A 27,752-nucleotide genomic window follows, 5' to 3' on the forward strand; every position below is an offset into this window, starting at 1 on the left:
TACCTATGATGCCATAAATTGATCTGTACCGATTTTCCCCAAACGTTTTCATTAAGATAAAATTAGTGAATTTTTCGAATTATTACAGAGTTCAGTTGATATAAAGAAAAAATGGAAAGCTGGTTGTCAAAGGAGATCAAAACTGCGGAGAAGGAAATAAGAGACATTCAGAAAATTTGGGAGAAATTTTGGAGAAAAAGACAAAGTTATAGTAATGGTAAATATCTGCTGAATTTCTGTGCAGGGCATAGACTACTCATGATGTATGAATTATAGTCTCATCAAAAATTACAAATTCTCATGCAACGAATACGACACTAATAAGAAACAGCTCGTTGACTATGATATGTTTGAGTGTGATATAGTCAGAGTGGATGAGGAGAGGGAGAGAGAGAGAGAGAGAGAAGATTGCAAGGGATCTGTTCTACGATAATTCAGGAGACAAACCAATACAGGGAATCTGATTCGCGATGTTTCAGAAGACAAAATATACAATTTATCTGAAATATGAAGTGATCACCATGTAGCTTACAGGAAGCTAAAATAAATATCTTACTGAAAAGAAAAAATATCCAATAAAGTATAGAGTAGATTTCAGAAGTGAGGGTAAATGTTATTTAAGAAAAATTTAAGGGTTTGTATACAAGAACAAAACTTGGAATTTTGGAGGCAAACAAACAGGAGAAGCATGGATTGCTTTAGCGATGGAAGAATGTGGTGAAGTTTTTTGTAAAGAGAGAAATAGAAAATCGCGATCTCCCCAAAACGTTGCAGAGAACAGTTTTGTAAATGGCAAAAGCCCTTATCAATAAGTTCCCAGTATACTAGTATGTGCAAGATCCATGGAAGAATACGGGGGAAATGTAAGAAAACTAAGTCATGTGGAAAAGTAGTTAAACGAGAGTCATTGCGAACTTTGGTAAGGATATGAGAGACAAATAACAAGGAAATGTTCCTGAAACAGTACTTTCAAAGTAAACAGTGGTGATAAAGATAATATAAAACCTAAATATATTCTGAATAGCTGGAATACTGTATTCAAGCCTGTGAATATGTGTTGCTAAAAATTGTACTGCTAAAATATTAGATAATTGGAAATTCTGCTTTATAGATTGTATTTTGGGTTCAAGTTTAATAAGCAGTCTTTTCAAGCTTTAATAAGCAATACATTCTGTACGATGAATACTTTGAAAGAATATTACATGAAACATGCAATAAAAATGGTAGAAAATATTTATGCGGAATACAGTCAAGAGTTAAATCTTATTGAAACGTTCCATCGGCCACTGAAATGTCAACACTCAACTGGAAATTGGCATTAAAGCTTTGACAAATTAGTTTGCTGTTATGCAATTAATATTAAAATCTATAACAAAGATACAAAAATATGACATGAAATAAGAAGGAATATGGAAAAGACTATACCACAAAGTAAAACCTATACAAAAAGTAAAATATTTCAGCTAATTTAGCCACAATATTTAGTGATAACCGCAAAATAAATATTGAAATAGACACCCGACAAAAAAATAATAATAATAATTAATAAAGGTGGTGAGTTAATTCCAAAAATTTATATCGAATAAGAGGGAAATTTGTCAGAACACTAAAGTTGCATTATATATATGGCATTGTTCTATCCAGGTTTAGGTTGTAGAAATAAAACAGTTGAAGAAACATATAGGAGAATTCTAATTTAAAATGAAAGAAGCGAACAGCTATGGTAGAATACTAAAATATAGATTTTATGAAGGAAAATTATATTATTAGTTTTTAAAAAGGTTGTGTGTGTGTGTGTAACTAACCTAAGGTGGTATTATCACATATACTAAATGTGAGAAGAAAGGTTATACGAAGTTTACTTACAAACTATTCTTATAAGCATGCGGCTATCCACGTTGTCTTTGGATTACGCTGAAAAAATACAGTTCCTTGGAAATTCGAAGAAATTGTGACAGCCAAGGAAATACAAGGACATTGCAAGTTTAATGCCAAGATGGCAGGAAAATAGCACAGTGTTAAAAAAAAAAAAAAAAAAAAGCATGACCGGTGTTTGCGGCATAATGTCTAAAGAAAGCCACAGAAAACAATTTGTTCCTTCCCTTGACAACAAAACAACAGTCCATGTACATCACTCGAATATCTTCCAGTTTTTCAGATAATTCGTTCATGGTTTAGTTCGTTTCACAATCAAATAGCTTTCAAGCTTGCAGTAATAATTTAACAGTGTTATCATTCGGTTTCCTTTAAAGTACATGAAGAGACGTACGAACACCTTCCAAGCAAGAACGTAGACAATAAGAACGTAATGTGCGTATCTCGAACTTGCATTCTGAAAATTTGATACCACAACAAAATACAGTTAACCTTGTGCACCAGTAATAATAGAGAGAATCAAACCGTAGACTGTTTGAGCGCTACAGAAACGAACACTCATACTTACATTAGGAACTTTGGATCTAAACAAGCCTTGCACGAAACACATTCAAATAAAGTATAAAAACAAGAAAGAAGGCGAAATCCTTTATAAAAGTTTTTACTTTTAAGATTCATTTATAGCTTAGAAGAAATTAACCCTTTCTTGCAAGTCTTTAGATACGTATTATTTAAAATTACGACCTTCCTCTTGTACAGTTTCTTTCTCTGTTCGCTACTTAATCCGTGAGAGGAGAAGAAGAAGAAAATAAATGGAGAGAAGCAGTGCTGTTCTTTTTGAAGAAGGCATGAAATTTACTTTGGGTGGAGCCGTCTCCCATACGTCCAGTCTCTTTTATGTGCTGATAAATGAAAAATGAAAAAAAAATGAAGGCACGTAGGTGTTACGGTGTAAGACCTACCTGCCTTACACCGCAACACGGCAAATTGGTATCCGGAGAGTTCACCGAAAAACAATTAACCGGAAGACAATTAATAGAATGCATTTCATCGAACGAGAGTTTATCGAAAAAGCAATTCACCGAGTAAACAATTCATCGAAAAATCACACTTCATCGAAAATACAGTTCACCGATAAAATGAATTATAAGGCATGTGGGGTGAGGATATGTGTGCAATTTTTTTTAAATTGTTTTCAGAGGGATATATCTTTCAGGTCACTTATATACAGTAAGCTACTATTTATCCGACTTCGTTCGGAAAGCGATTTTTTTGTCAGTCATACTGGTTGCAGTGAATGATATCCACTGAGGCGGATATAGTTGAGATGTTAAATGAACATTTCATAAAGTATTTCATCCTCGTGAAAATAACATCCTACAGAACTTGGGGTCAGTGGGGAGGGAGGAGGAACACTGATGATAAGTGAGTTGGAGGTATATATGAGGAATTCAGTAAAGTCGATATCAATCAACATGTAGGACTTGTTGATATATCAACATATATCTTCGCAAATAATTTTTAACCAGTTTAAGCTTAGAAGAACTTCTTTCCGTACTTGGTACGCTAACAGGAATTGTTAGCGTAGCGACGGCACATACCGCAATATGGCTGAACGAGCGCCCTTATTAAGCCGCGCTGTGAGGCAGGCTGCCCCTATGCTACACCCTGTCGACGGTACTGGGTATAACATAGAGGCAGCCTGCCTTCCATCATACGAGGATGGAAGGTTTTTTCTTCCCTGAAACTTGGGTTTTTCTTGCCGAAAAACAAGCGAACCGAATAGAAAAACACACGCAGTGATTTAAAGCCAGCTGCTTCGGCCTTAATTCAAAACAACTCAACCCAATTCCAATTTCCTTTAGCACTGTGTTTTCTAACTGTGGTCCGCCGATCACTGGCATCCTGCAGAGGTCGGATAAGACTTCCAACCGCGGCTCATCTAAATATAACAACAGATGAGTATGCTTCAAAAAGGTTTATAGGTTTGTGTTTTTACAGCTCATTATTCATCATTCCTATTTTATTATTTTCCTATAGAATATTTTAACTTTTTTTTAACAAACTGCATCGATCACCTCCTCAAAACCCAGAAATATACCCACGCATATACTCATTAGCATTCGTAGCCTAATACTGCCCTTATTAACTGCAATTACTTGCTTTCGAGGTTATTCAGGAGATAATTGCATCGTCACTCCTGTCGTTGAGGAATAACAAAAACAGGAATAAATAAATGAAACATGATTGAAAAATCTTCAGAAATGATTTTTTTTTCAAATTTTTCAATATTTGTACTCTGAATTACTGTATATTTTATTATTATATTGTGAAAATATTTACATCAAAGAATCAATTTATTATTATTATTAGTAGTAGTAGTAGTAGTAGTAGCGATTAAATAGTAATATTAATGATTAATACTATTTTCCATCTTCCTCCTCAATGTAATGATTGTTGGTATAGCAATGCTACTTTACTCAGGTATAATAGAACAATATGGATTCTTATTGTCTTTCTTCTCCAATAAGTGTTTCCTGTCTGTATATATGTGTGTGTGTTCATGGGACCGATTTGCCTGTCTCTAGGAGGAAAAGACTAGTTATCTCCGTATTAGGCCTACTACCTTACCTTCAGTTGAAGAGGACTGTTAAAATTATGCGCCTCGTACTTTTATTAATAGAAAAATTTGACTCGGATTCGGTATTTGAAACTTTTACAAACAACTGTCGAACCGTTCCAGTTTTCAGTTCAGCTATATTCGGGGCTACAAAGTAAAATGTCGAAATTATGTATTACAATAACTCGCTGACTTAGCAGAATTCGCAGAACGTTTCAGTGCAAGAATCTGTCTTCACAGTTCAGTTTTAGTTTCAAATGAATCGCTTTTATAATAACATTTCCGTAAAGAAGTATCGAAATGATATTAGCAATTCCGCTCTGGCTGGATGAAATTTAATAAAAGTCGGACTAGAGTTATTGTGACAAAATTTGGTAGAACGAAATGTCTTCTCTACAGATAAATCGTTACTGCAATTAAGCAGTATGTACACTTACATTAAATGTTCTAAAATGCAAGAAAATAATTATTACGTTTCAATGACCACTTCCATATGTTGTCTTTATCATGAGTGATGTTCCGTATTGTTACTGAACATTTATAAACAATACTTTGCAAGAAAAATGACTTTTCGATGAATTATGAAAGAATTCATCGAAAAATTTTCGGTGAATTGTTTTTTCGATGGATTGAATTTTGAACAAATTGTCGGTTGATGAATTGTCGTTCAATGAATTGTACATTCGATGAATTGCCTTTTCGACGAATTGCCATTCGTTAAATTGTCGTTCGATGAATTGTTTATTCGGCGAATTGCTTTTTCAATGAATTGCTGTTCAATGAATTGCATTCGATGAATTGTCCTTCGATTAAGTGTTTTTCGGTGGATTTTCCTGTAACCGTTTCGTAGAATCTCTGCTCTTTAACCAACAAGACTGGGGTGCAGAGATTGAGTTTGAACGTGCGGATTTCAATGCCAAAGTGGCGATCGATTATTGTGAATGTCTTTAGATACAGTTAGTGATTGTTAGTGACACCATATCCCCCGAATTATTTACAACTGCGCTAGAGAAGTCTTTAGAAGCCTTGATTGGGAAACAAAAGGAATAAACATAAATGGAGAAAAGCTGCACATCTGAAATTAGCAGATGATATTGTCCTAATAGCAGATAATCTAAAAGAAAATAATAACATCAATCAAAATATGCAATTTGGCAGTCCGATTTTAATGCACTAATTTAATCAGAAAAATGGTTATAAGCAGACATCTTCGATAATTTTGATAATCTAGAAACTGCATTCTTCTGATATCAATATTCAATTACCTTGGTGATAATGTAAAATGCTTTTTGTTTTTCAAATGAAGGTCCTGTTCGGAGTTAAGACAATAGTCAGTTAAGGGAAAATTTACCACTGCGTATGTCATATATATAATTAAATAAAAATTTACGTTAAGAGAGCCTCTAATGCATGTGATATTAGTAGCATAAAATTCTCTCGAAGTGTATACATAATGCTCTCTTATGTAACAGCTGGTAGCAGACAGAGATTACATATAATATATATATATATAATAAAAATGGACAGCATCCGTCTACTTATAAGAAGAGCTTTTCATCTGAAGGGGAGTTAGCCAGTCTCATACGGGACTGGAAGGCCTCTTCGTCCCGTAATACAGGAAAACCGGCAAATGATCCCGTGCAATTTACAGACAGCTAACATTGTTGTCAGTTGTGGGTAAATTTTAAAAGCTGCCTGTAAATATAGGAATAACCTTCCTATCATAATCAGTAAGCATGTTTCAAAGAATCCAAGACACCAGGAGGTGGAAGGACATTTAACTTAACATGAAAAGTAAGATGGAATGGGATAATAAAGTCCGAAAACAAGTTATAAGAATTTGTCTTTTACCCCTAAGCTCTTTGAGTAGTGTACTTATTCTTGTTCTGAAAGGGTTCGAAAACGTACTAAATTTAATTTTGCGGGCTTTCAGGTTAACTAACACTCAGCCAATGCGGGGCATTAAACAAAAGTGCTTTATCAATCTTGCCACATAAATGTTTTCGACCCTCTTCTTCATCACCATCTTCATAATCATTTTCATCACCATCTTGATGTCGAAGATGAATTATTTAATTCATCTATTTATTTATTATTTATTATGTAAGAAATACATACATAATTATGTTATGTACATATTGCCATACATTATGGCAAGAAGCAGTAGGTAAAGGTGGTTTCCACGTTTATTGAAGTCTCATCGGTGGGAACTACCTATATACGATATGATAAATAGAACCATGCTTAAATATCTGTAGAAGTCGTACATTTCGGACGTGTATATGCATGTATGTCTGAAAGTAAGTGGGCTTCGAATTATACTGAGGCAAATCGTATGAAGTCACCAGCCTCTATATACAATTAACTGGTTCCTGGTGTATGTTATACTTAATTTACATGGTTTTTCTCCCACTTTACGGTATTCTTATACTTAAATATGATCAGAGAGAACACCGGGAAAGAGTACATCAACCGCATGAAGAAACGAAAATATTTTCATTTTAATGGTTTATGGAGAGGAGATTAACACTTAGTGTCACACTTTTATTTAACTTATAAGGTTTAATGGAATAAATACAGCGCACATAAATAAGTAAAACGCGTTTAATCAATCCTGTATTTCGTCTCAGACACAAATTGCACAACACAATAAGTTCTAAGGTCCTATGCGGGGGGGGGGGAGGATTGCTCTCTATGGATGGTAATTGCTAGTCTTAGGTTTCAAGAGGCCTAAAAAATAAGCATTTTAAAATCTTTGGAAGTTTAATACAAAAAAAAGTATTACGATTAGGTTGGTTTCTAAAAAAATCTGTTGCTGATTCTAAAAGCGTCTTTCAAATTTGTATTTGTTGTAGTGAAGCATAGTCTTTTTCTTCCATTTGATTCTATGCAAGATATCCAAGGCATGATCAGCTAGACCTGCAGATGTTGGCAGATCTCTTCCCTTGTCTATAATATGAAAAGTTGCAAGAAACAAGGAACTTTATAAACACCTGATACAGAGGATCCGGAAAGAGAGGAATTAGATGATCCTTGGGAGAGTGAATGAGGGTAGCCTACTTCCGATGAAGTTTGAATTCAGTGCATTGACTGTACATTTTTAGAGTTTTGGCTAATATTCTGAGGTGCCCCAAATATAAGAAACATATTTAGTTACCTTGCAAATAAACTACTGATTTGAGTGAGATGGAAGATTGAACTGATTGAGTTAGAAAGATATTGGACTTTAGTACTCTGACATACACCTAACGTTTCGAGTGTGGAGTTAAAATGACTAGCTCTAGCAGCACCACTATTAGCTTTTTCCACCATATAATGGATACATGTTATTTAAGATTTTAATCCACACTCCATTGCAATAACCTTTGGTTATTTATTAACAAAAATCACCCAACTGTTGCTGGAAGAATGATCGACGATTGTGGATGTGTAATCAGAGAGAAATCATTTACCATTTCTACGTTGAATTCCTTATAGTGCATTCAATGGAAAGTTTCATCAGGGAACTGAATTAACAGCGTTTTGGATTGCGCATTGCAGAACTTAAGTATGTCCCAGATCACTGCCAATGAAATACTGACTTTCAAAATATGTTGTTCTTGGTTACAATTGGATTACTGCATTCAAATTTCTTCATGTCTTCATTTTAGTAAACATGTTTCGTGATTTTGACTTCATTCTCTTATGGATGAAGTTGTTCAGTATAAAACTTGTTAATATTCGATGACAAACATTCAAATTAGGCATTTATCTTTGGATAATTATTGCTGATATTTTAGGTATCGGTTTTCTCAGTAGCATGTGTAAATATAATGTGAATGTGCTATGTATGCTATTATCCTTTATATGATCAGTTATCAAATTCATTTAATCTCTTTTGATTCAATTCAGTTTTAGTAATTTATTTTAATCGAATTCGGTTTAAATAATTTATTTTAATTATTTCTCCATTCAGTTCTACGAGATTGACAGTTATTAAAGTTTCTTCATTTCATTAATATTTTAATTTTGTACAGATTGGTGTATTTATATCATTGCAACACACGAAAAGGGACAAACAACAAAGCAAATAACTGTTATGAATTGTTCATGGGTGCTGTGAATTTAAGGTTCCATGTAATTATCGCGTATTGCATAATAGTGTGAACTTGTGAGTTTCTACTCGTCTTGATAAAATGTTATAGGAATACAGAAGTTTCATCAATAGCGATAAAAGGACCGTAACCCTGTCGGTGATAAGAAAGAGCATTTAGAGTGATGGTGATGATTTTGGAAAAAAAATAGTAAGAATTTGTACAAAGAAATAACTTGTCCGAGAATCTACACTTTCTATTTTAGCATGAGTTTTCTAAGGGAGAGTTCTATTTGACTGGCCTGTTTACATTTTATAATAAAGTTGCAGTTGAATTTGACAAGAGAATTAACATCCCTTGACTTTTGGACTTTTCGAAGGTGTTTTGCACGTACAGCATGGACGCTGATGAATAAGTTGCAGGATAAGAGAGATTAGAGATTGACACATCAAAAGGTGTTGTATGCGAGATGTTAGTCTACAATATTTAAGGTGAACGTTGGTAGGCCACAGTGATCAGTCCTTGGTGTTTCTGATAAAGTTTTCATATCAGTGATATCGAGAAGGATTTCACAGAAGACATACAACTATTTTCCAATGATACAACGATAACAAGGGCAATCAGTAAATAACTAACATGTTGCGGGACGAATGATTTTTCATAAGCTGGATTTTTCATTTTTCATTTTTCATGGCTGCGCATAGCATATCTAGTTTCACTGAGAAATGCTGCACGTAGACTCTAATAATAAGAGAGAATATTGAGAAAATGTTCACAATCTTGGGAGGCGACGAAAATATTTTCGTTTTAATTGCCTTGTCACGAGATGACCAACCTTGAGGGTCACTGATTGCATACACAGCAGCTGATCTACATATGATAGAAGAAAGACGTTCATTATGTTAGAAAGTGAATTGGCTGCAAATACTCCTTAATGCCTCTAAACAGATCTGGAATGATGTTAAATCAAATAGCTATAGGAGTGATAATATTAGTTTTCACCAATATTCCTCCTCAACACTTTCACACATTCTCCAAGATTTTAATCCTGAATCAATGAAGATTCTTTTCATTGTGTGAAAAAATTTCATCATCATCAGCAGCAAACGCAAATATTGGTAAAATGGTCAAGAATCGATAGAGTTTAATCAAAGAGAAGTATCCGTGTTATGTTTTTTGCGTATCCTAACAGTACATTCCCTTTTCGGCTCGATCAGGGGTTGGATGGATAAACGTTTCTACTGCGCATCAGACATGTTTCTCTAATAAGTGTCTTTGTATTCTCAGAAGAGTTCGTTCTGCATGCGGATTGAGTCAGTTGCGACTCAATCCGCATGCAGAAAAGACTGCATCCTGACATATAACTAGTATAGACAGCTAATTATATAAGGGATTTTATCATATATAATTAGCCTTGGTAGATATTTTATACTGGGATTTGCTAGTAACGTGTCTGCACTCCTTAGAGATTCCGTTATGTAAGAAGTGAATGTCGGTCTTTTCTTTGGATTCAATTAAGATTCCTCCGTTAATAATACTTTTATTTTTGTGATTCCGATTTTTATATTTCTTGGGTCTATTATTTCTTTAATGATAATTTTAGTTTCCTAGCTGTTTAGTTGAGATATCGGTTTCACTAATTAAATTATAGCAAGGATTGTGTTCGGATTTGTGTTTGTTTTTAGCGTTGTTTTTAATGATTTGCAAATAGTTGAGTAGGCTGAGCTAAGTTAGCCTGTTCCTGGTTGTTTGTAGCAGTCTGTAGTTCTTTTGATAGTTTTGTTTCATTTTTCACTTTATTAAACACTTTCGTAAGTTTGCTCATTGCAGTTAGTATGTCCTTTTTTAAATCATTTCTTAGATTACCGCTTACTTTGGCAACGTTACGCAGAAATTGAGGCATTTTCGAAGTCTAATTCGTCCCGTTCTGCCATCTTAATATTACTCAAAGTTCTAGTATTATAATTTCCTATTGAATTGCAAGTTTTCTAAGGCACAAAGTTTAATAAATGTACTTACAGTTTTGCTGATTGTTTCTAGAAGTGATGCTTCCATGGAATTAGATTTCAGAGGGTTGTTTCTTGTGACCTTTGTACCTCCCAGTGGCAGCAGCAGGGAGGGAGGGGCTGCTAGCCCTTCCTATGGCAGTTAATCCTATTATGAGCAGGATATTGTCTTTCAGGGAAGCGTGTGTGTGTGTGTGTGTGTGTGTGTGTGTGTGTGTGTGTGTGTGTGTGTGTGTGTGTGTGTGTGTGTGTGTGTGTGTGTGTGTGTGTGTGTGTGTGTGTGTGTGTGTGTGTGTGTGCGTGTGTGTGTGTGTGTGTGTGGCAATATATTGAGAATACATCATGCATTTTCTCCTACAGTGCTTACACTGTGAACTATGGTGAGATGTGAAATTCTCTGAAGGAAAAAACTTGATAGTATTAGCATTATACATTAACTTTAATTTTTTGCGTTATGTTTTACCTTCTTTTCAATATTGCTTTTATACTTCAAATGTTGTTTATGAGAAATCCTTCCAGCTTTTGGTGTCTGAATTTGTTAAACAATTATTGCAATAATTAGATTTTGCTTTCTTTAAGAGATCTGGGAATGTAGAATTGGCATTCCTTGTGATGTTAACATTCACTTGATTTGATGGATGGCCTTTTTGTTTACTTGGAAGATTACCTGTATTCGGAGTTAATGAAAATATTTCTGGAAATTAGTCAAGGGGTAGGTTAGCGCTGGCGTGTTATGAGAATAATCCAATAAAAATTAGAGTTTCTAAAGCATGAGATATTAGAACATTAAAATGATCTAGAAGAGTAATTAGGAATTAACTAATTCCTAACTAGTAACAGATATTACTAATTAACGATTATAATAAAATTTAATATTTTAATGGCAGCTGAACTCAATTATAACAAACATTATTCGTCATAGTGGACAACGTGTCTTCTCTCCAAGAGGCTACTTATTCAGGAGGACAGAAGTAATTTTGCAAAATTACCAGTCTCCGGAGCAAGATTTTTGAATCAGTTAACCCTTACTTCACCTACCGCATTATTTTTCCAGATGTCTCGTAAATACTTTTGGTACTGCTTGCTCTTATGGTAAGTGAAATTGTTGTTGCTGCTTTTTTTCCAGAATTCTTCAATTTCTATCGCCAGATCTCTATATTAGATTATTTTCGTGAACTTGTCTTCCAGTCTAGTATTCCTTGATTATTGTTAAATGAATAAATTACACATGTTGATTATGTGCAGCGACATGAGGCATATTTAAGTTCTAGATATTGATCTGTCTGAATTTTTTCTTTCTTTTTTTTTTTTTTAATTTGACATCCGATAATATCATTGCATTGTTATTTTCGGTGTTTCTAAGAGTTCAGACAGGTTGAAAAAAACGATATTTCCTACACAGTTTCCAGAGTACAATTTTCGCAATTCAATCATGTCTTTGCTTATAGTCTCTGTATGAGCAATCATACCGCAAGAAATAATCACGTGTTCAACTGCCTTTTTTCTTCTTTTTTTTTTGTCCCTGCTAAGTCGGCATTTTCTATCAGGTATGGATCATTACATTTTTGGCATTATGCCATTAATTTGTAGTGTATGACCATAAACAGTATCAGACGTGACGTGCTGTCTCTTGATGCTGGCATTATGAACCATCAGGCCAGCATCAAGATGAACCATCGCTTAATTTGGCCATTACCAAATTAAACGATTGTCAAACTTTTCTTCAAAGTCCTTCGAATATTAAGTATGGAGTATTTATTTGTTTAATTTTCTGAAGTGTTCTCAATATTTTCCCCTTATATTGCTTTTATGAATCTACTAAGTTAAGTATTTTCTTTGTAAGAAGCATATTATTAATTCAATTTATATCTTCCCTGGACTTACATTGATGTAATCATTCAACACTCACTTTATTCTACTCTTTGGCTGACTTGCTAAAAATAGACGTCCTCCCCTTTTTCTTACTATGCGTCATTGAGGGCTTCTGTTAATCGTTCATATTGGCTTTTTTATGATTCCCACCTACGCAAGGTTGTAAAAGGTATGATTCTTTAATATTGTGGACGAACTAAAGGTAAAATAATCTGAAAGGCCTGCTGTCTTTGTGAATGTCTTAAAAGACATTCACAAGGATACAACCTGTGCAACAATCTATCGAATATAGGACCTCAGGGTTAGACAGGGGGAGACGCAGTCTAACCGAAAGGTCGTATGTTCGCTGTCTACCCACAAATTATGAGAGAGATTGTATAACCGCGGTTTACACAATCCCAATATATTCCACTTTCAAAATATATTTCTTGGGAGATATATTGTAGCCATCCTCACCAAGAATTCCCGAAGAATATTTTCAAATCAAGTTTTAGAGTTTAAGTTTCAATTTAGTCCTTTTGAGGCATATACTGCAATAGAGACAAAGGACAATGAAGTCATAAAAAAGTGCTTTGCGTAAATAGTATTCTTGTATTTAAAGATCTTTCATCATCACGGCAACTGAATCTACAGTCATTATCTACTTATGTAGATCAGACCATTTGCTTTAGTAGTATATAATGTTGCGCCGGTTTAAAATATTTCGTCTAATTTTACAATTATAAATAACAAGAAATAAATTAAATTTAGATGAAGATGCACAAATCTTATGACAAGGAATTCTCAATTTCAAATTTCTTTCAATCCCATTTCATTAAATTATTATTTTTTTTTCATTTCCATTAATAATTTTAATCATTCTTTTCATTAATCTTTTAACCCAAACACACAATGGATTACATGACATGTTATTGATATATTCAAATTATAAATTTTATTTACATCTATTTAAACATAGGCGAATCGTATTCTTTTAAAAATCGACTAGTTTTGCATCTGAAAATGGCATAATTATTTAAACGCCAATTTACTCGACACATTTGTGTTAAGATCCCCGGTAGCAAAGTTAATTAAAATCCAGAGAAAATGTCTTATATAGACAGGAAAAAAATCATAGGAAAAAAAAAGTATGAACTTACCTCATCTGAAACTTTCTGCAAACAGAATGAAGTCCAAGTGATAAGAATAGCATTAGCAGCAATTAAATTAATTATGAACGAGAGAAAAACTCACACGAAAGAGGTGAAAACCATAGAAACAACATAAACCAGTACTTGATGCATACAGAAAAAGAGAGCTCCAGAAAACAAAGTATTCGCTTCCTTCACAAGAGAGCAACATCTCACATAAAGCATTCTGATTTACTCCGGTTTACCTAATGAAATATTTCCTGTTGTTTCTTTTAAAAGTTTATTTATACAATTAAGAGAATATCTATAAAACTGTGAGAAATAAGAAGTTAAAAAGAATACCACTCCTATCTGGATAAACATGAAGAAATTCATTATCGTACTTATCAAAATAGCATTCACACATTTCACGCTTCTATTCCATTGTCCACAGGAGAAGTAATAAAATGCATGCATTAGAGAATGACTTCGACTGCGGCAGAATACACAAAGACCAACACATGATAAACAATGATAACTTCAAGAATATATTTTATTTCGTACTTCCGTTATTCTGGAAAACTAGAAAAAAGTTCTTTCCTCTTACGTATATGAATAGCCTTACGAATATGTTGAAGCTTAGAAAATAGGATAAGATCGCATAATTTGTATATGGTTGCGAATCGTGTAGTTTAGCAATCGCATGGTAAAATACAACGCAAGAATGGCAAAGGACATCAGCAAACTATACAGAGTTTGAACGGTGCTGACACGAATAAAAAATATTGGACACGTGTTTGCTGAAGACACCTTTGATGAAGCATACACCGGTGAAAGAGTGTATCAAAGCTATAAAACGAAATCCTCTATAGAATTTGCTGCATGCGGAATCCATATTTATTCCTGAAGAAAAAGAATAATAAGAAGAAGAAGCTAACTGACTTTTCTGTAAAACCGACTCGTTCGAAGAAGTTACAGAAAAATAAAGATAAAACCTCGTTTCGGCTTTCTCTGTTGATCTTCTGATCGATTCCTAACTCGCATTGAGCTTCAGGAGGTGCGCAATTTTTGCAGTTATTTTTGTTGTTTCTAAGAAGAAGGCATATTCATTAATATCGATTCAATATTACCTGCGAAGACATCCATTCGTCCAGTAAATTATTTCGACTTGCCTTTTAATATATTAATCACCACGAGCACAAAGGTTACAAAGAGACAAAAGAACAATTATCCTCTACCTTGAACTTAATATCACATCTTTGGATACAATAAACGAAATGACAAGATAAAAAAATAATAAAAAACAAAATTCTTAATTTGGTTTCTTTCGGAACTGAATACATCCGTTTAAGTATATTTCGTATGCTATGCCATGTTTACAGTATGCGTAGATTTTATGTAATAAAGTTCTACATAATACTTCTACGATTTTACATAATAATGTTATACGTAATAAAGTAATAAATTTCACCAATACTCTTAATGACCTTCCTTAAGATATTGTGTAGGATTCCCTTCGACTGGAAATGACTGGATGAGGATATAGTTTAGGATGCATGAATATTTTTAACCTTTTTACATGAAGTGGAGTTAATCGTTTTCACACAGAGGTGAAGTGGAAAATCCCTCCCTCATATAAACCTTGACTTTTTGATTTCGATATACAAGAAAACCTCCGGGAAGGTAACACTCAATGTACACATATTATGCAATGGACCAGTAGCATTACTTGCTTGGGCTGTAATACCAAACAATTCCACACAACTCGTATTAGTGTACCAGGGTTGGTGACCGGGTCATTGGTTTTGTTGGTGTGTTTGGTCTGGGCATATATGGTGTTATCTTCTTCTTCTTCTTCAACCTTCTGGTTCTGTCCACTGCTGGACGAAGATCTCCTCCATGATTTTCCAGATTACTCGGTTTTCTGCTTCTTCCAGCAAATTTCTTGGAAGAAGAGTGGAATGAAGGTTTTGCAGCAGAGAAATTTACGGATCGGACTTATTATGGTTTATATTAAGAAATTATTTTGTGTTTGCTTATTATCTTTACAGAAATAATTTACAGAAAATACGTAATTAGAATAAAAATTAAGAATCGAAATGAATAAGAAATGAGAAACTTTTTCCTGCCAGTAATTATTATGCGAAATCTATAGTCAAGTTTGCACTCAATGACGCACTCAAATAAAACATACAGCTACATCCCATTCAAGAAAATATGTTAGTCCATGGATCTTATTATTGGTATCGTGGCTAAGACAAGAATAGATATTACGGAGACATTACTCAATAAAGCAAACTCAGAACTTTTTCAAGCCACTTCAGATCCAATAAACAGAGTCTATCATCGCTAAATACATTCGCTAAAAATCCATAGTCAAAAGAGGTATTCGAACAGGCTTGTTGATTGCAGAGCGAGTATGCTAATTATTCGGATAACCGGACTGGCAAAAGCATAAATACAAAAGAAATCCTTTACTGAAGGAGGGGAATTGGTGAAAATTTTTAATGTTGTGAAGTGCTTCTTTTCCTAATAAAAATTATACTGATTTGAAATTCCAGATATATAATATTATTATTCTCCACCTAAACGAATACAGAGACAAACATCAAAATCCTACTTGTAATGGGTTGCGCAGTTATTTTCGGAAATCTGATATTATCACAGAAGGGAATAGCATTTCCGATGCAGGAAACCATGAGTTAGAAAACCAGGTGCTTTTGGTTAGTACCGGATCTCAATAATGCCAGTGCCAGACCACTGGTGAATTCATCTTTCAAAAAGGCAAATATCATTTTATTTCTTCTTTTTGTTGCGTAATTCATTAAGAAATTCCTTTCTGTTACATTTCTAAAATATCTGGAATCACTGACATTCCGAAAACGTGGCTGTGTATGTGTTTGTGTTCACTTTTTTCTCACTAGTGGCATTAAATCACTAAGAGTAATGCGTACATTCCTTCTAGGCACGTCAAGGAGATAGCGACATTTTTGTTCGTTTGGAAAGAGAACACAAATAACCTTTATAACGACTTGAACATGAACGGTGAGTTAGCCAGTCTGATTTGTACGTTATTATCTAATCTATAATAGGGTTTTTAGAGTGTAAGAATAAGACATACTAGCTCAATAAAATACGCATTTTATTGAACAGCGTAGTACGTAATATACTGGTATTACTGCTTTTAGTTACTTCGAACGTAATTCTACACAACCCCCACAAAATTCTTTAGTGTTAAACCCGTATAACTGTTTTGCTACCCGCGTAAGAAACCTTTTAAAATAAACATTGAATGACCATTTATTTAATTAAATGATAATTACAGCGATGTTTTGTGTGAACGAAAGGATCTTTCTCAGGGTGTCAAAATATTGGCAACAAAAATTAACACTTGTAGAATTACGAATGATGATTCCTTTTAAATGTACAAAACAAGAAACGAAACAAAAATATAAGCAAAAATAGTTCAAGAGTGAGCTTTCGGTTATTGTTTTTTTTTCAAGCAATATCGAGTTTATTAGTTAGAGATGAACAGGCAAATCGACGGCAAAACAGAAAGATAGTGAATAAGATAGGAATAAGATACATAGTTTATTTATTTTTGAGTTATTTACTATCTTTCTTCTATCAAACTTTATAGCAATCTTGAATTCATGTAACTGTAATAAGGAATTCTGTAATTGTAAATGTTTTAAGTCAATGTTATCTGAAATTGTAAATATTTTAAGTCAATGTTCAGTTAACATTGACTTAAAATATTTAAGTCAATGTTCAAATTAACAGTGTTCGTTCTTATTCGTTTATTATACGTTTATAAATGAAATTGTGTATAGTATTTGTTTGCTTCTGTTTGATGTACGCATATAAATAAAACAAAACGAATTTGGTAAAAAGATTTTTGTGCTTGACTAAGAAGTAATCACAATCACTGCTGACCGCAGTAGCTAATACTTCGTATCTGTTTTAGCGGTGCTAAAACATCACAAATATAAATATAATACCAACTTCGTATTCAATTAATTTTATGCGTTTAATGCCATGAAAGAGCTTCCGTAGTTTAGTCAGTATGAATGAAGCCCTTTGGTCGGAAAGACCTGGGTTCGATTCTCGTCGGTGACGTGAGGAACCTTTATCTGGTCTCTTTCGACGAAAAGAGAGTTAATCAGTCTCTTACGGAGGTAGGGGGTTTTGTTCACTCGGAAACATTAGTTTTTCTTCCCCCAGAACAGGCAAACCAGCCTCGTGAACACACATGAATTGCAGTCATGAATACCTCCCAGCCATATGCCAGTTCAGAGCCTGTAAAAAATCTGAAAAGGAATATTCTGTTGGCAATGCCTACAAAGTCACCTATGGTTTGAAACGACTGAAAGGGAAAAACAGACAGAGAGAGAGAGAATGTCATGATGGCGATAATTGGTGATTTCGTTTTTTTGCTATTGCTGCCCAAATACTGAGAAATTCAATAATAATAATAATTATTATAACAGGAATGTTTACGCTGAATATTTTCCGCAGGCAAACCATGCCTAACAATACGTCGAAAAGTCTCAATTAACAGAACTTTGCAAATGCAAGAAGCCATTAGAGATGAACGCCGCGATCCTCTAAAATATGCTGAACGGTAAATGAATATTTTTATATATCATCAGTTTCAGTTAGTCAAAGAAACTGTTTTGTGTCTGTTAAAATAACAAAGCAATAGAATTTGGATATTTTTATTAACGAATAAAATGCACTTAAAGACAAATCAAAAATAAGGGAAAACAAAATGTAGTAAAAATACTTCAGAATTCTTTTGAACCTATTTACGCTTTGAATTTTTCCTTTTTACAAAAACAGCACTTCCAGTGTGTTTCGAATTATAAGAGTAAACGTAGCTTACAAATACTTCAGAAGTTATGTAACGATTAGTTATAGGCGCAGTTCGTCATATTGCCAAATGTGACTGTAACTGTGGCCTCTTTCGCATCATTCAATGACTGGACTAGAATGATCGTGTAGGTAATGACTGTCCCCAAAATCTGCAAAAATACAAACACAATCAATTAATGAGAGGAAATATTGCTTACAAAAATTATAACTATGATGACAGCGGCATTGCTTCATTAAAAGAATATAGCACAGTATTTTCTTAGAGATAATCTCTTGTCCACTACAATTGCATCGGATGCTGCCATTACAAGGGGGCAAGGTTGAAAAGTTCTGCTAAACATCTAAAACAAAAATGATATTAAAACAACTCTTCTTATATTTCCTTAACGCAAAACAAATTATTATAATGTGATGAATCATGGGGTTAAAGGGTTTTAAGATATGTTTTTCTTGTGGTTATATCAGTTGCTTTAATAATCATCATCATCATGCATATCAAGAATTTAGGCCTAGTATGGCCTGTTCCGGCCGTAGAAGTCATCGTTGAATGGTTTAAGAGGACGTCCTGGTTTTCTTTTATTTTTTTGGTTTGTACTTTAAGGCTTGTTTTGGTAATCTTTCTGTTTTCATTCTTTGAACATGGTCCATCCATTTATGTTTATATTTTTTAATTTTTTCTATTACTGGTTCTTGGTTTAATTCATTCATAATTTCTTCGTTTCTTTTGTGAATAGGGTATACTTTGCAGTTTTTCTCATAAACTTCATTTCTGCTGTTGTTAATCTTTGTTTGTCTTTTTGCTTTAATAATATTTTAATTCTAGGTGTGCACAGAACTTTTCAGCCCCCACATTGTCTATCGAATATATTTTTTGCAGCATTCGACGTTTTGATCCTCTTAAACCCGTTTATCTGCAATATCATGTTTTTTTTATATATTGATGTAAATACTTAAGCTCCAAAGCACTTAGCTCTCAAACATTTCACCTATTTCAGTCTAAAACTGTAGTGTGAAAACAAAATTATTTTCTTATGTACGAAAACCTGATGTTTTCAAAATTTACGCCAAAGTTACTTTCAGTTTTTATAATAACATCAGTAGTTAGAGAAAACAAAACTTTTCTGCTATATTTTTAAATCTTTATTTAAATAATTTTTAATTATTTTAACTGCTTCCAGATTTCTAAAATGACAGATTGTTTTGATGTGATGCTCAAGTTCTAACCAAAAAAATAAAAATTAAAAAAAGACAACTAAACTCTTTTTCATAAAAATGCTTTCGGTTTCCAAGAAATATCGTGCGAGATCTTCCCTGGTAAAAAAAGTCAATATTTCCGAAAATTTGTCTACCTTAACATCACTTTAAAATGTCATCAAATATGGCCAATTTTCCTCAGATTTCTTCATAGATAATATTTCCTGCTAGTGATATGCCTTTGATCGGTGGTGCAATCTCCTTGAAGCACTCATTAAATCAACATCTAGCCTTTGGGACAAGAAACGTTTCCTTTACCTTTATGGAAAAATTGAGTTAGCCGAGGAAACACACAAACAGATTTATAGGTCAATGTTACTTACGATCTGTCAAAAAAGTTTTGAATGGCAGGTTATTCATCTCCGTTACAAATAATTGGAGTTTAAAATAAAACAGTAATTTTAATAAATACACTAGTAAATTGTTAAATGAATGCAGATATCATTGAGATCCTTTCACCAGTCGAGGAAGCTAACATTTTATCAACCATTGAAGTCTGATGGTATTAGTTTAGGAAAGAACCAGTTTCTGTTTGTAAGAATTTCAAGAAGAACCAGTTTTTGTTTAGATAATGATTTCTTTCTTTGTATTTCTTCTATTGTTTTTATTACTTACACTTTTTCTCTCTATGTTACACCTTTTCCCTCTATGTGAGAATGTTATATCTAACGCCGAATTAAAATAAAAAAATATGTGAAAGAATAAGCATGTTTATCAAATGTTTAACTGTCTTTGAGACAACTATTATTTGCTTCTTCAACTTGTTCAATGCAGTATCAACGATCCTTATATCTTCAATTATAACATGAATACTACTTTACAAATATAGGAACAAAATCACCAGAAATTAATAGATACATTTATTTGGATTAGAATATCAAAATACGTGTATGGCTCGTTGTTTCATATAAAGACACTACTGTATTAAAAATCTGTACTTATTTTCATATACATTATGCAGATGTCCACATTTGCAAACATTCCTTGATCATCAGCACTTTCTACTATTTCTGGCATGTTAAATGAGATTACACTTTTATCCTGATTTTTTCGATCCTATTTCATTTGTTTGTTCAGTATCATACTATGTTATTACATTTATTTAAATACTATAGCCTCTAAGCACTTAGCGTATTACTATTAATTAATTACATTACTAAAAATTGTTTTCCAATTCTATTGAAAGCAATAGAATTGGAAAACAATTTCTACATGTGAGTTAAATTTCTAAAATATGTGACAGAGGTGTGTTTGTTTAAAATCGACCATGAATGCCTTGAAAAGAAAAGCCGGATTTGTTTGTTGGTGTGGCCAATATGGCGCATATATCTAGATGCATTTCTTGCTTCTGTTTCTCAAATCAGCAGCCAACTCGACTTTAGGTAACTCATCATATTACGCATGTCTAAAATTTCATATATTGGGATGAAATTATTGCTCGAACACTAAAAGATATAACTTAATATCAAAACCCAAAACCCAAAATTAAATACAAAATTGATGTTACTATATCTCTTAAAATATTATAGAATCTATAAAAATGCTTACCGAAGTCATGAGTGCCAGGTCCACGTTGAAGAATCCCCATCCAGAAAAAGTCGGTTTGTCATCTTGACATGTTGCCAAGAACACCATGATCTGAAACATAAACAAGCAAGCAGATTTTTCTATTCCCAACCTTGCACATTTCATATCTTTGCAATGAACAGAAGATAGAATGTTCTGGAGCAAATTACTTAATAATAGATTTAATTTAGAGTAGAAATTTCCTTTCTGATGTGCATTGGCACGTTGTGTTGAAAGTTGGAATTTCTTTAAGAACCTTTGATTATCCCCCAAGCCTGAATTTCACATAAGAAAAAAAAAAGAAAGGGAAAAGACGAAATGAGATAGTTGGTCATAATCTATAGAGATTATAGGAGTAAAAACCAAGACGTTATGCCTTTCTTACAAAATCGAAATATTTTGTCGCTTAAAAACTAGAACTTGATGAAGACACTTGTTCCTTCGTTCATACCGTTGATGAAAAGCATTGATTTCCATACAGAAATTATAACAGATTAACTCACATGAAAATTTTAATTCAATAAAATTTTCGTTCAAGCAGCAAGAGCATCTTTAAGTATGAAAGTATGAAGATCACATTAATCAAGCACATGTAACAAAATGAAGTTTCAATAATCTTCATTTTATCACATTTTATCTTCAAAGCATATGAGATACATATAATGACATGGAAACATTAAATCATGATATTCTATGTTCTGCTATTCTTATTATTTTTACATAGCTCTCCTTGGTGTTTTTATCCCAAGAATAAATGTCATCATGGTTTCGAAATGGCTCTGCATCGATTTTTATCAGCTGGGCAACATCAGTAGTATACTTCCGTAATATATATTTAGCGACGATCACTGGAGTAGGGAAACACGCAAGAATTTTCCGATTTCCAAAGGCAAGTAGCCGAGAGCTTCGACAGATACAATGATGTTCTGAAAGGTCTAACGTGTAAGATAACTATCACCGTCGCTTAATTTAGCTGCGCATTTAGCTTCCTTTCTTTCTTCGCGAAACCATCAAAAAATCTTAAACGATTTACAGCCTCACCAGTTTGAGCTAACTGCCCTCTATTAAGGTGAAAAAATCCTTGTCTTGAAAGTTTGGACCTCCATTTCTGCAAAAACAGACAAAGTTGCTCAACTCACACACGACATTAGTTTCCTTGGTATGATAATGATACTAAACCGTAACTTCCTAGAAGGGTTGTCCGAAAATGTAATTGCATTTCATTATTTCATGTGTTGTAACTGCATTTTTGCCGATTTTTATACAAAACTTCATGAATGCTATGAATCCCACTTGATTTTCAGATATCACAAAATACCATTTGACAAAACATATATTATTGACTATATAGACTGTAAATACGAACAACCGGAGCAATACAAATGATCGGGCACAAATTGAAACGTGTCTAAGTGACTTCCCATCCATGACTGCAGGATTGTAGGTTTATCGCGGATACCAGATCAGCTCTTCGTATTCTTTCATTGGAAATCGTCAAATTCCTAAACTTTTTTTGAAGTGCTTGTGATAATTCCACAGCAAAAGACGCTAAAGTACGAGGGAAGGGCGCCTGAAAAGTTCTGGCAAACGCCTAGATCAAAATGAAATTAGAGCAACTGATATAACTACAAGAACGAACGTACTAGTAGCACAGTTATGAACGGAACTGATATCTTTTTTCCTGGTATATTCTTTCTTGTAGTTATGTCAGTTGCTTTGATATGATTTTTGTTCTAGGTGTTTATCAGAACCTTCCAGACTCCTCGTATCAATTCGGGAAAAAAAATCTAATACAGTGGTAAAATATACACTATGCTGAGAAAGTATCTGAACATCTAATGTGTCATGAAAATTTCGGATCCTACCTCATGCAGATATATTCAGAGTGTGTCAGCGTAAATCATTTGATAATAAAAGGTGTGCTGCATGTTTTGCACTCTACTCGATGTCAGGTTGCCACGTTCAGCAGACCTGATAGACTTCCAACGCGTGATGGTAGTCGAGTGGAATATCAGTGGTCTTTCTGTCCATGACATTGAAATCAATCTCAGTATACCGAAATCCACCCCGTTGTTTATGCCCTTCATAGATGGAAAGATGATAGCACTACCACAGCAGGAAAACCCCCTGAAAGGCCATCGATACTTACTCACCGAGATATGAATAGCTGTTGAGTTTTTTGAGATTGTATGAGGAAATGGGGATTATAGCGACTAACCAATTGCCGATCGACTGTTTAGCGAATCCGCTATCCAAGCGGCTGCAGTTGGATTCCCATTGCGGTCATAGATGTTTGCGATTGCTAGTTGAGAGATTGAATTCATCGCCAGGTGCGAGACCACCGTCTCGTTTATTGGAAGCCTGAAGTGATTTGTAAGCGTTCTATGTTTGGTCTCCACAGCAGGATTTCCGCACTATATTATATATATATATATATATATATATGTTAAAGATACCAAGCTATTTTAAATATAAACCTGGTTTTAATCCATTTCCCAAGTAAACAAACAGACCAATAAGTCAAGTTTGCGCCTGCAAGTAGCGCAAGTCCGGGTGACCCGCACGTAGTGCAAGTCTTAGGAAACTCGTGGTAAAGGTGGAATAAGTGCTGATCACTATTCTTAATATTTATCCTTACTCATTTCCTTGAGGAGATGTATGATGCTATGTGTGTTAAAGGCAAGGGGCCACTACCCAGACCGGTTTCGACCTTTATTTAGGTCTCATTAGTGGGAGCCGGGCTTAGAAATACCAAGGTTTTAGTAATACAGAGCATATAAATAATTTACCAAAACAAGTTATCATAAGGTGCTTTGATATTATTAAATAAAAATATCAGGATGAGAGATAGATGTAGAAAGTTTTTTACCTTGGGTAAAATATACGTTAAAGATACCAAGCTTAAATATTAACCTGGTTTTAATTCATTCCCCAAGTAAGCAAACAGACAAGAAAGTCAAGTTTGCTGTATTACTAAAACCTTGGTATTTTTAAGGCTGGCTCACACTGGTAAGACCTCATTAAAATTCGAAACGGGTCTGGGTATTGGCCCTTGCCTTTAATACATAGCATCATACATCTCCTCAAGGAGATGTGTTTTGCATTAAGGGTAAATATTAAGAATTTTTTCCGAGTTTATTTCACCTTTACCACTAGTTGCCTAAGACTTGCACTACATGCGGGTAACCCACATATATATACAGGGTGTTCGGGATAAATTTGACATATTTATAATTAATTATATTTTTCCGTAAGTTACATGTATTAACACACACTTCTCTTCATTTAAAAGTTTGGACCCTTCTTCATTCATATACAAGATGTCAGAAAGGATGGATAGCTGGAACCCACCTGAATCATGGAAGAGAATAACTTGTATCATGATGATTCGTGCCCGCCATCAAAATAAGGATATTACGACTGCTGCCCAATGCTCCCTGAATACAGTAAAAACAATCAGGCATGAACTAGAGACTTGCAATGGTGACTACGAGGATGTAGCAAGAAGAAAGATCCCTAGCAGACGATCTGATTGCGTTCGTACAGCAGAATTCCTCGCAAATCTGCAGGAACAGGTGTTGAAGAACCCTGGCATTGGAATTCGGGCTTTGTTCGTGGAGTTGCTAACTGTAGTCAAGCCCTGGATAACAAGGGTAGCCAATGGTAGGCCGTATGTATGGCAGCAGGATTCGGCCCCTTGCCACACCTCTGGGAAAAGTCAAAAATGGTTGTCTGAAAATTTCTACGACTTCACCAGTCCAAATGTTTGGCCTCCAAACTCCCCAGACCTTAACCCCATGGATTATTTTGTATGGGGCGCAGTTGAAAAAGACACCAATCGCACTTCCAGTAATACAAAAGCCCAGTTAATGGATAAAATTAAAACAGTTTTTGCGGCCCTTCCCAGGGAGACTGTAGCATCAGCTTGTTCGAGGTTCCGAAGCAGAATTGAAGCTGTGATCGATGCTAATGGTGGTTATTTTGAGTAAATCTTGTTGATAGTATTGTAATTAACTCTGCCTGTAATGTTTTTTTGTCAATTCATTAAATTTAATAGATACAAAGAAGATTTTCTTTTTCCTTACGAAACTGTCAAATTTATCCCGAACACCCTGTATATATATATATATATATATATATATATATATATATATATATATATATATATATATATACACATGTATATATATATATATCTATATATATATATATATATATATACATATATATATATATATATATATATCTATATATATATATATATATATATATATATACACATATATATATATATATCTATATATATATATATATATATATATATATATATATATATATATATATATATATATACATATATATATATATATCATACATATATGTTAAAGATACCAAACCATTTTAAACTTGGTTTTACTCCATAAATACTTACAGAGCTTGTAAGTATTTTACCAAACCAAGTTACCATAAGGTGTTCTAACCTTATAGTAACTTGGTTAGAACCTTATGGTTATGGTTAGAACCGTATTCTAACCTTATGGTTCTTACCATACCTGGTAAAAACCATAACCTGGTCTTGCACTACCTGTAGGATCAGCTTGTCTTGCATCACGTGCAGGCGTAAACTTGACATTTTTGTCTGTGTGCTTACTTGGGAAATATGGAGTAAAACCAAGCTTAAAATTGCTTGGTATCTTTAACATAATTATACCCAAGGTAAAAATACTTTCTACATCATATATATATATATATATATATATGTATATATACATATATATATATGTATGATATATATATATATATATATATATATATATATATATATATATATATATATATATATATAGATATATATATATATATATATATATATATATATATATATATCATACATATATATATATGTATATATATACATGTATGTATGATTTTAAATATTTACTATGTTGCAAAAGTATTTGGCCACCCTATGTCCCATGCAAAGTTCGTATATATTCCACATGTAAATATTCATGAAACGTGTCAAGATATCACGTTCTTCTGAACAGACAAGCTTCCATCGTGGGATCATAGTCTCGTGTCACATCAGTGGTTTTGAATGGTCGTCAGTGGTCTTTCTGTGAGTGGTCTTACCTGTGGAACTGTTCCGACATACACTTCATCATTCCGACTATCAAGATGGAAAAACAAATGGGGAGGGCCCCAAAACCACGGCGTCCGATGACTATTTGGACATTTTACACGTCGTGCTTCGAACGCTGTGGAAGTATTTCGGTAGTGACCCTTGCATGTTTCAGGCGGTGTCGGGCTGGGGGTAGTTTTGAGCTAGGAAAGAAAGATATTCCTCAGTAATTTCAACCAATCAGAAATTGGTTGAAAACATTCCTCGATGTTGTTGTCATTCACGCCAATAGTGGTTCCACTCGATTCGAGAACTATAATTAAATTGTAGTTGAATGTAGTTTATATATATATATATATATATATATATATATATATATATATATATATATATATATATATATATATATATATATATATATATATATATATATATATATATATATTTCACGCACATTGTGAATGACAGTTTGTAGCTTGAGGCAATGTATGTTTGTTGTAAACACGTTCAGTGGGAGATTGATGTGCGCATGCTAATAGTTTTGGAGTGAGATTGGCAATATGGTGTCTAATTTTGTCTTTTAACTCTTGTATTTCTGATACAGTGGAGAGAGAGAGAGTGCAAAGGAAAGTGTTAAATGTTATCGGGACAGTAATGTGGAATACCGATTATGAAGACAAACTCAGACAGAAGAAAGAGGAGTGATATGTTTGAGACTTCTGAAAGGGTCATACAGGATTTCATTTGAAATCTAATAATGTCCATAATATGAGAAATGAATTTTTCATTTTATGGAGGATGGAGAAAGGACGCGAATGCATCCTTATAAGTTGAAAATGAATGCCCTCAAGACAGGAGTGAAATCTAGATTTTTCTCTCATAGAGTAGTTAATGATCGGAATGGATTGCTGTTGAATGTTGTGTGTGAAATAATTCAAGATCAAGTATGACAGATGGTGCGTGTAGTATGTAGTCTTCCTGGATGTCACTGTTAATAATAATAATAATAATAATAATAATAATAATAATAATAATAATAATCCATGCATCAAGAGATAATAATAATAATAATAATAATAATAATAATAATAATAATAATAATAATAATAATAATAATAATAATAATAATAATAATAGTAATCCATGCATCAAGAGATAATAATAATAATCCATGCATCAAGAGATAATAATAATAATAATAATAATAATAATAATAATAATAATAATAATAATAATAATAATAATAATAATAATAATAATAATAATAATAATAATAAAGAAAGTTCTTTATGTGATTGGATACATCAAACTAAGGATTTGCTGAATTCTACGCAAAATGAGTTCATCCCGAAGTCACATTAAGTAATTAAATGTATATCC

General features: G+C 33.4%; 1 protein-coding gene across 1 annotated transcript in view; it reads right to left on the bottom strand.

Annotated features, from left to right (window-relative positions):
* Positions 1 to 18,259: 18,259 nt before the first annotated feature.
* LOC150098017 (uncharacterized) overlaps positions 18,260 to 27,752 on the bottom strand; it is a 31,780-nt gene continuing 22,287 nt past the window's right edge. The window contains exons 3-4 of the mRNA XM_090405936.1: positions 21,233 to 21,322; positions 18,260 to 18,579 (exon numbers count right to left, since the gene is read on the bottom strand). Of these exons, the coding sequence (XP_090262062.1) occupies positions 18,466 to 18,579; positions 21,233 to 21,322 (204 nt within the window). The 3' untranslated portion in view covers positions 18,260 to 18,465. The remainder of the gene's footprint in view (positions 18,580 to 21,232; positions 21,323 to 27,752) is intronic.

The sequence above is a fragment of the Typopeltis vanoorti genome, chromosome 16 (genome assembly GCF_054136105.1).
Source record: "Typopeltis vanoorti isolate ZY-2024b chromosome 16, IOZ_Tvanoo_1.0, whole genome shotgun sequence".
Classification (NCBI taxonomy): Eukaryota; Metazoa; Arthropoda; class Arachnida; order Uropygi; family Thelyphonidae; genus Typopeltis; species Typopeltis vanoorti.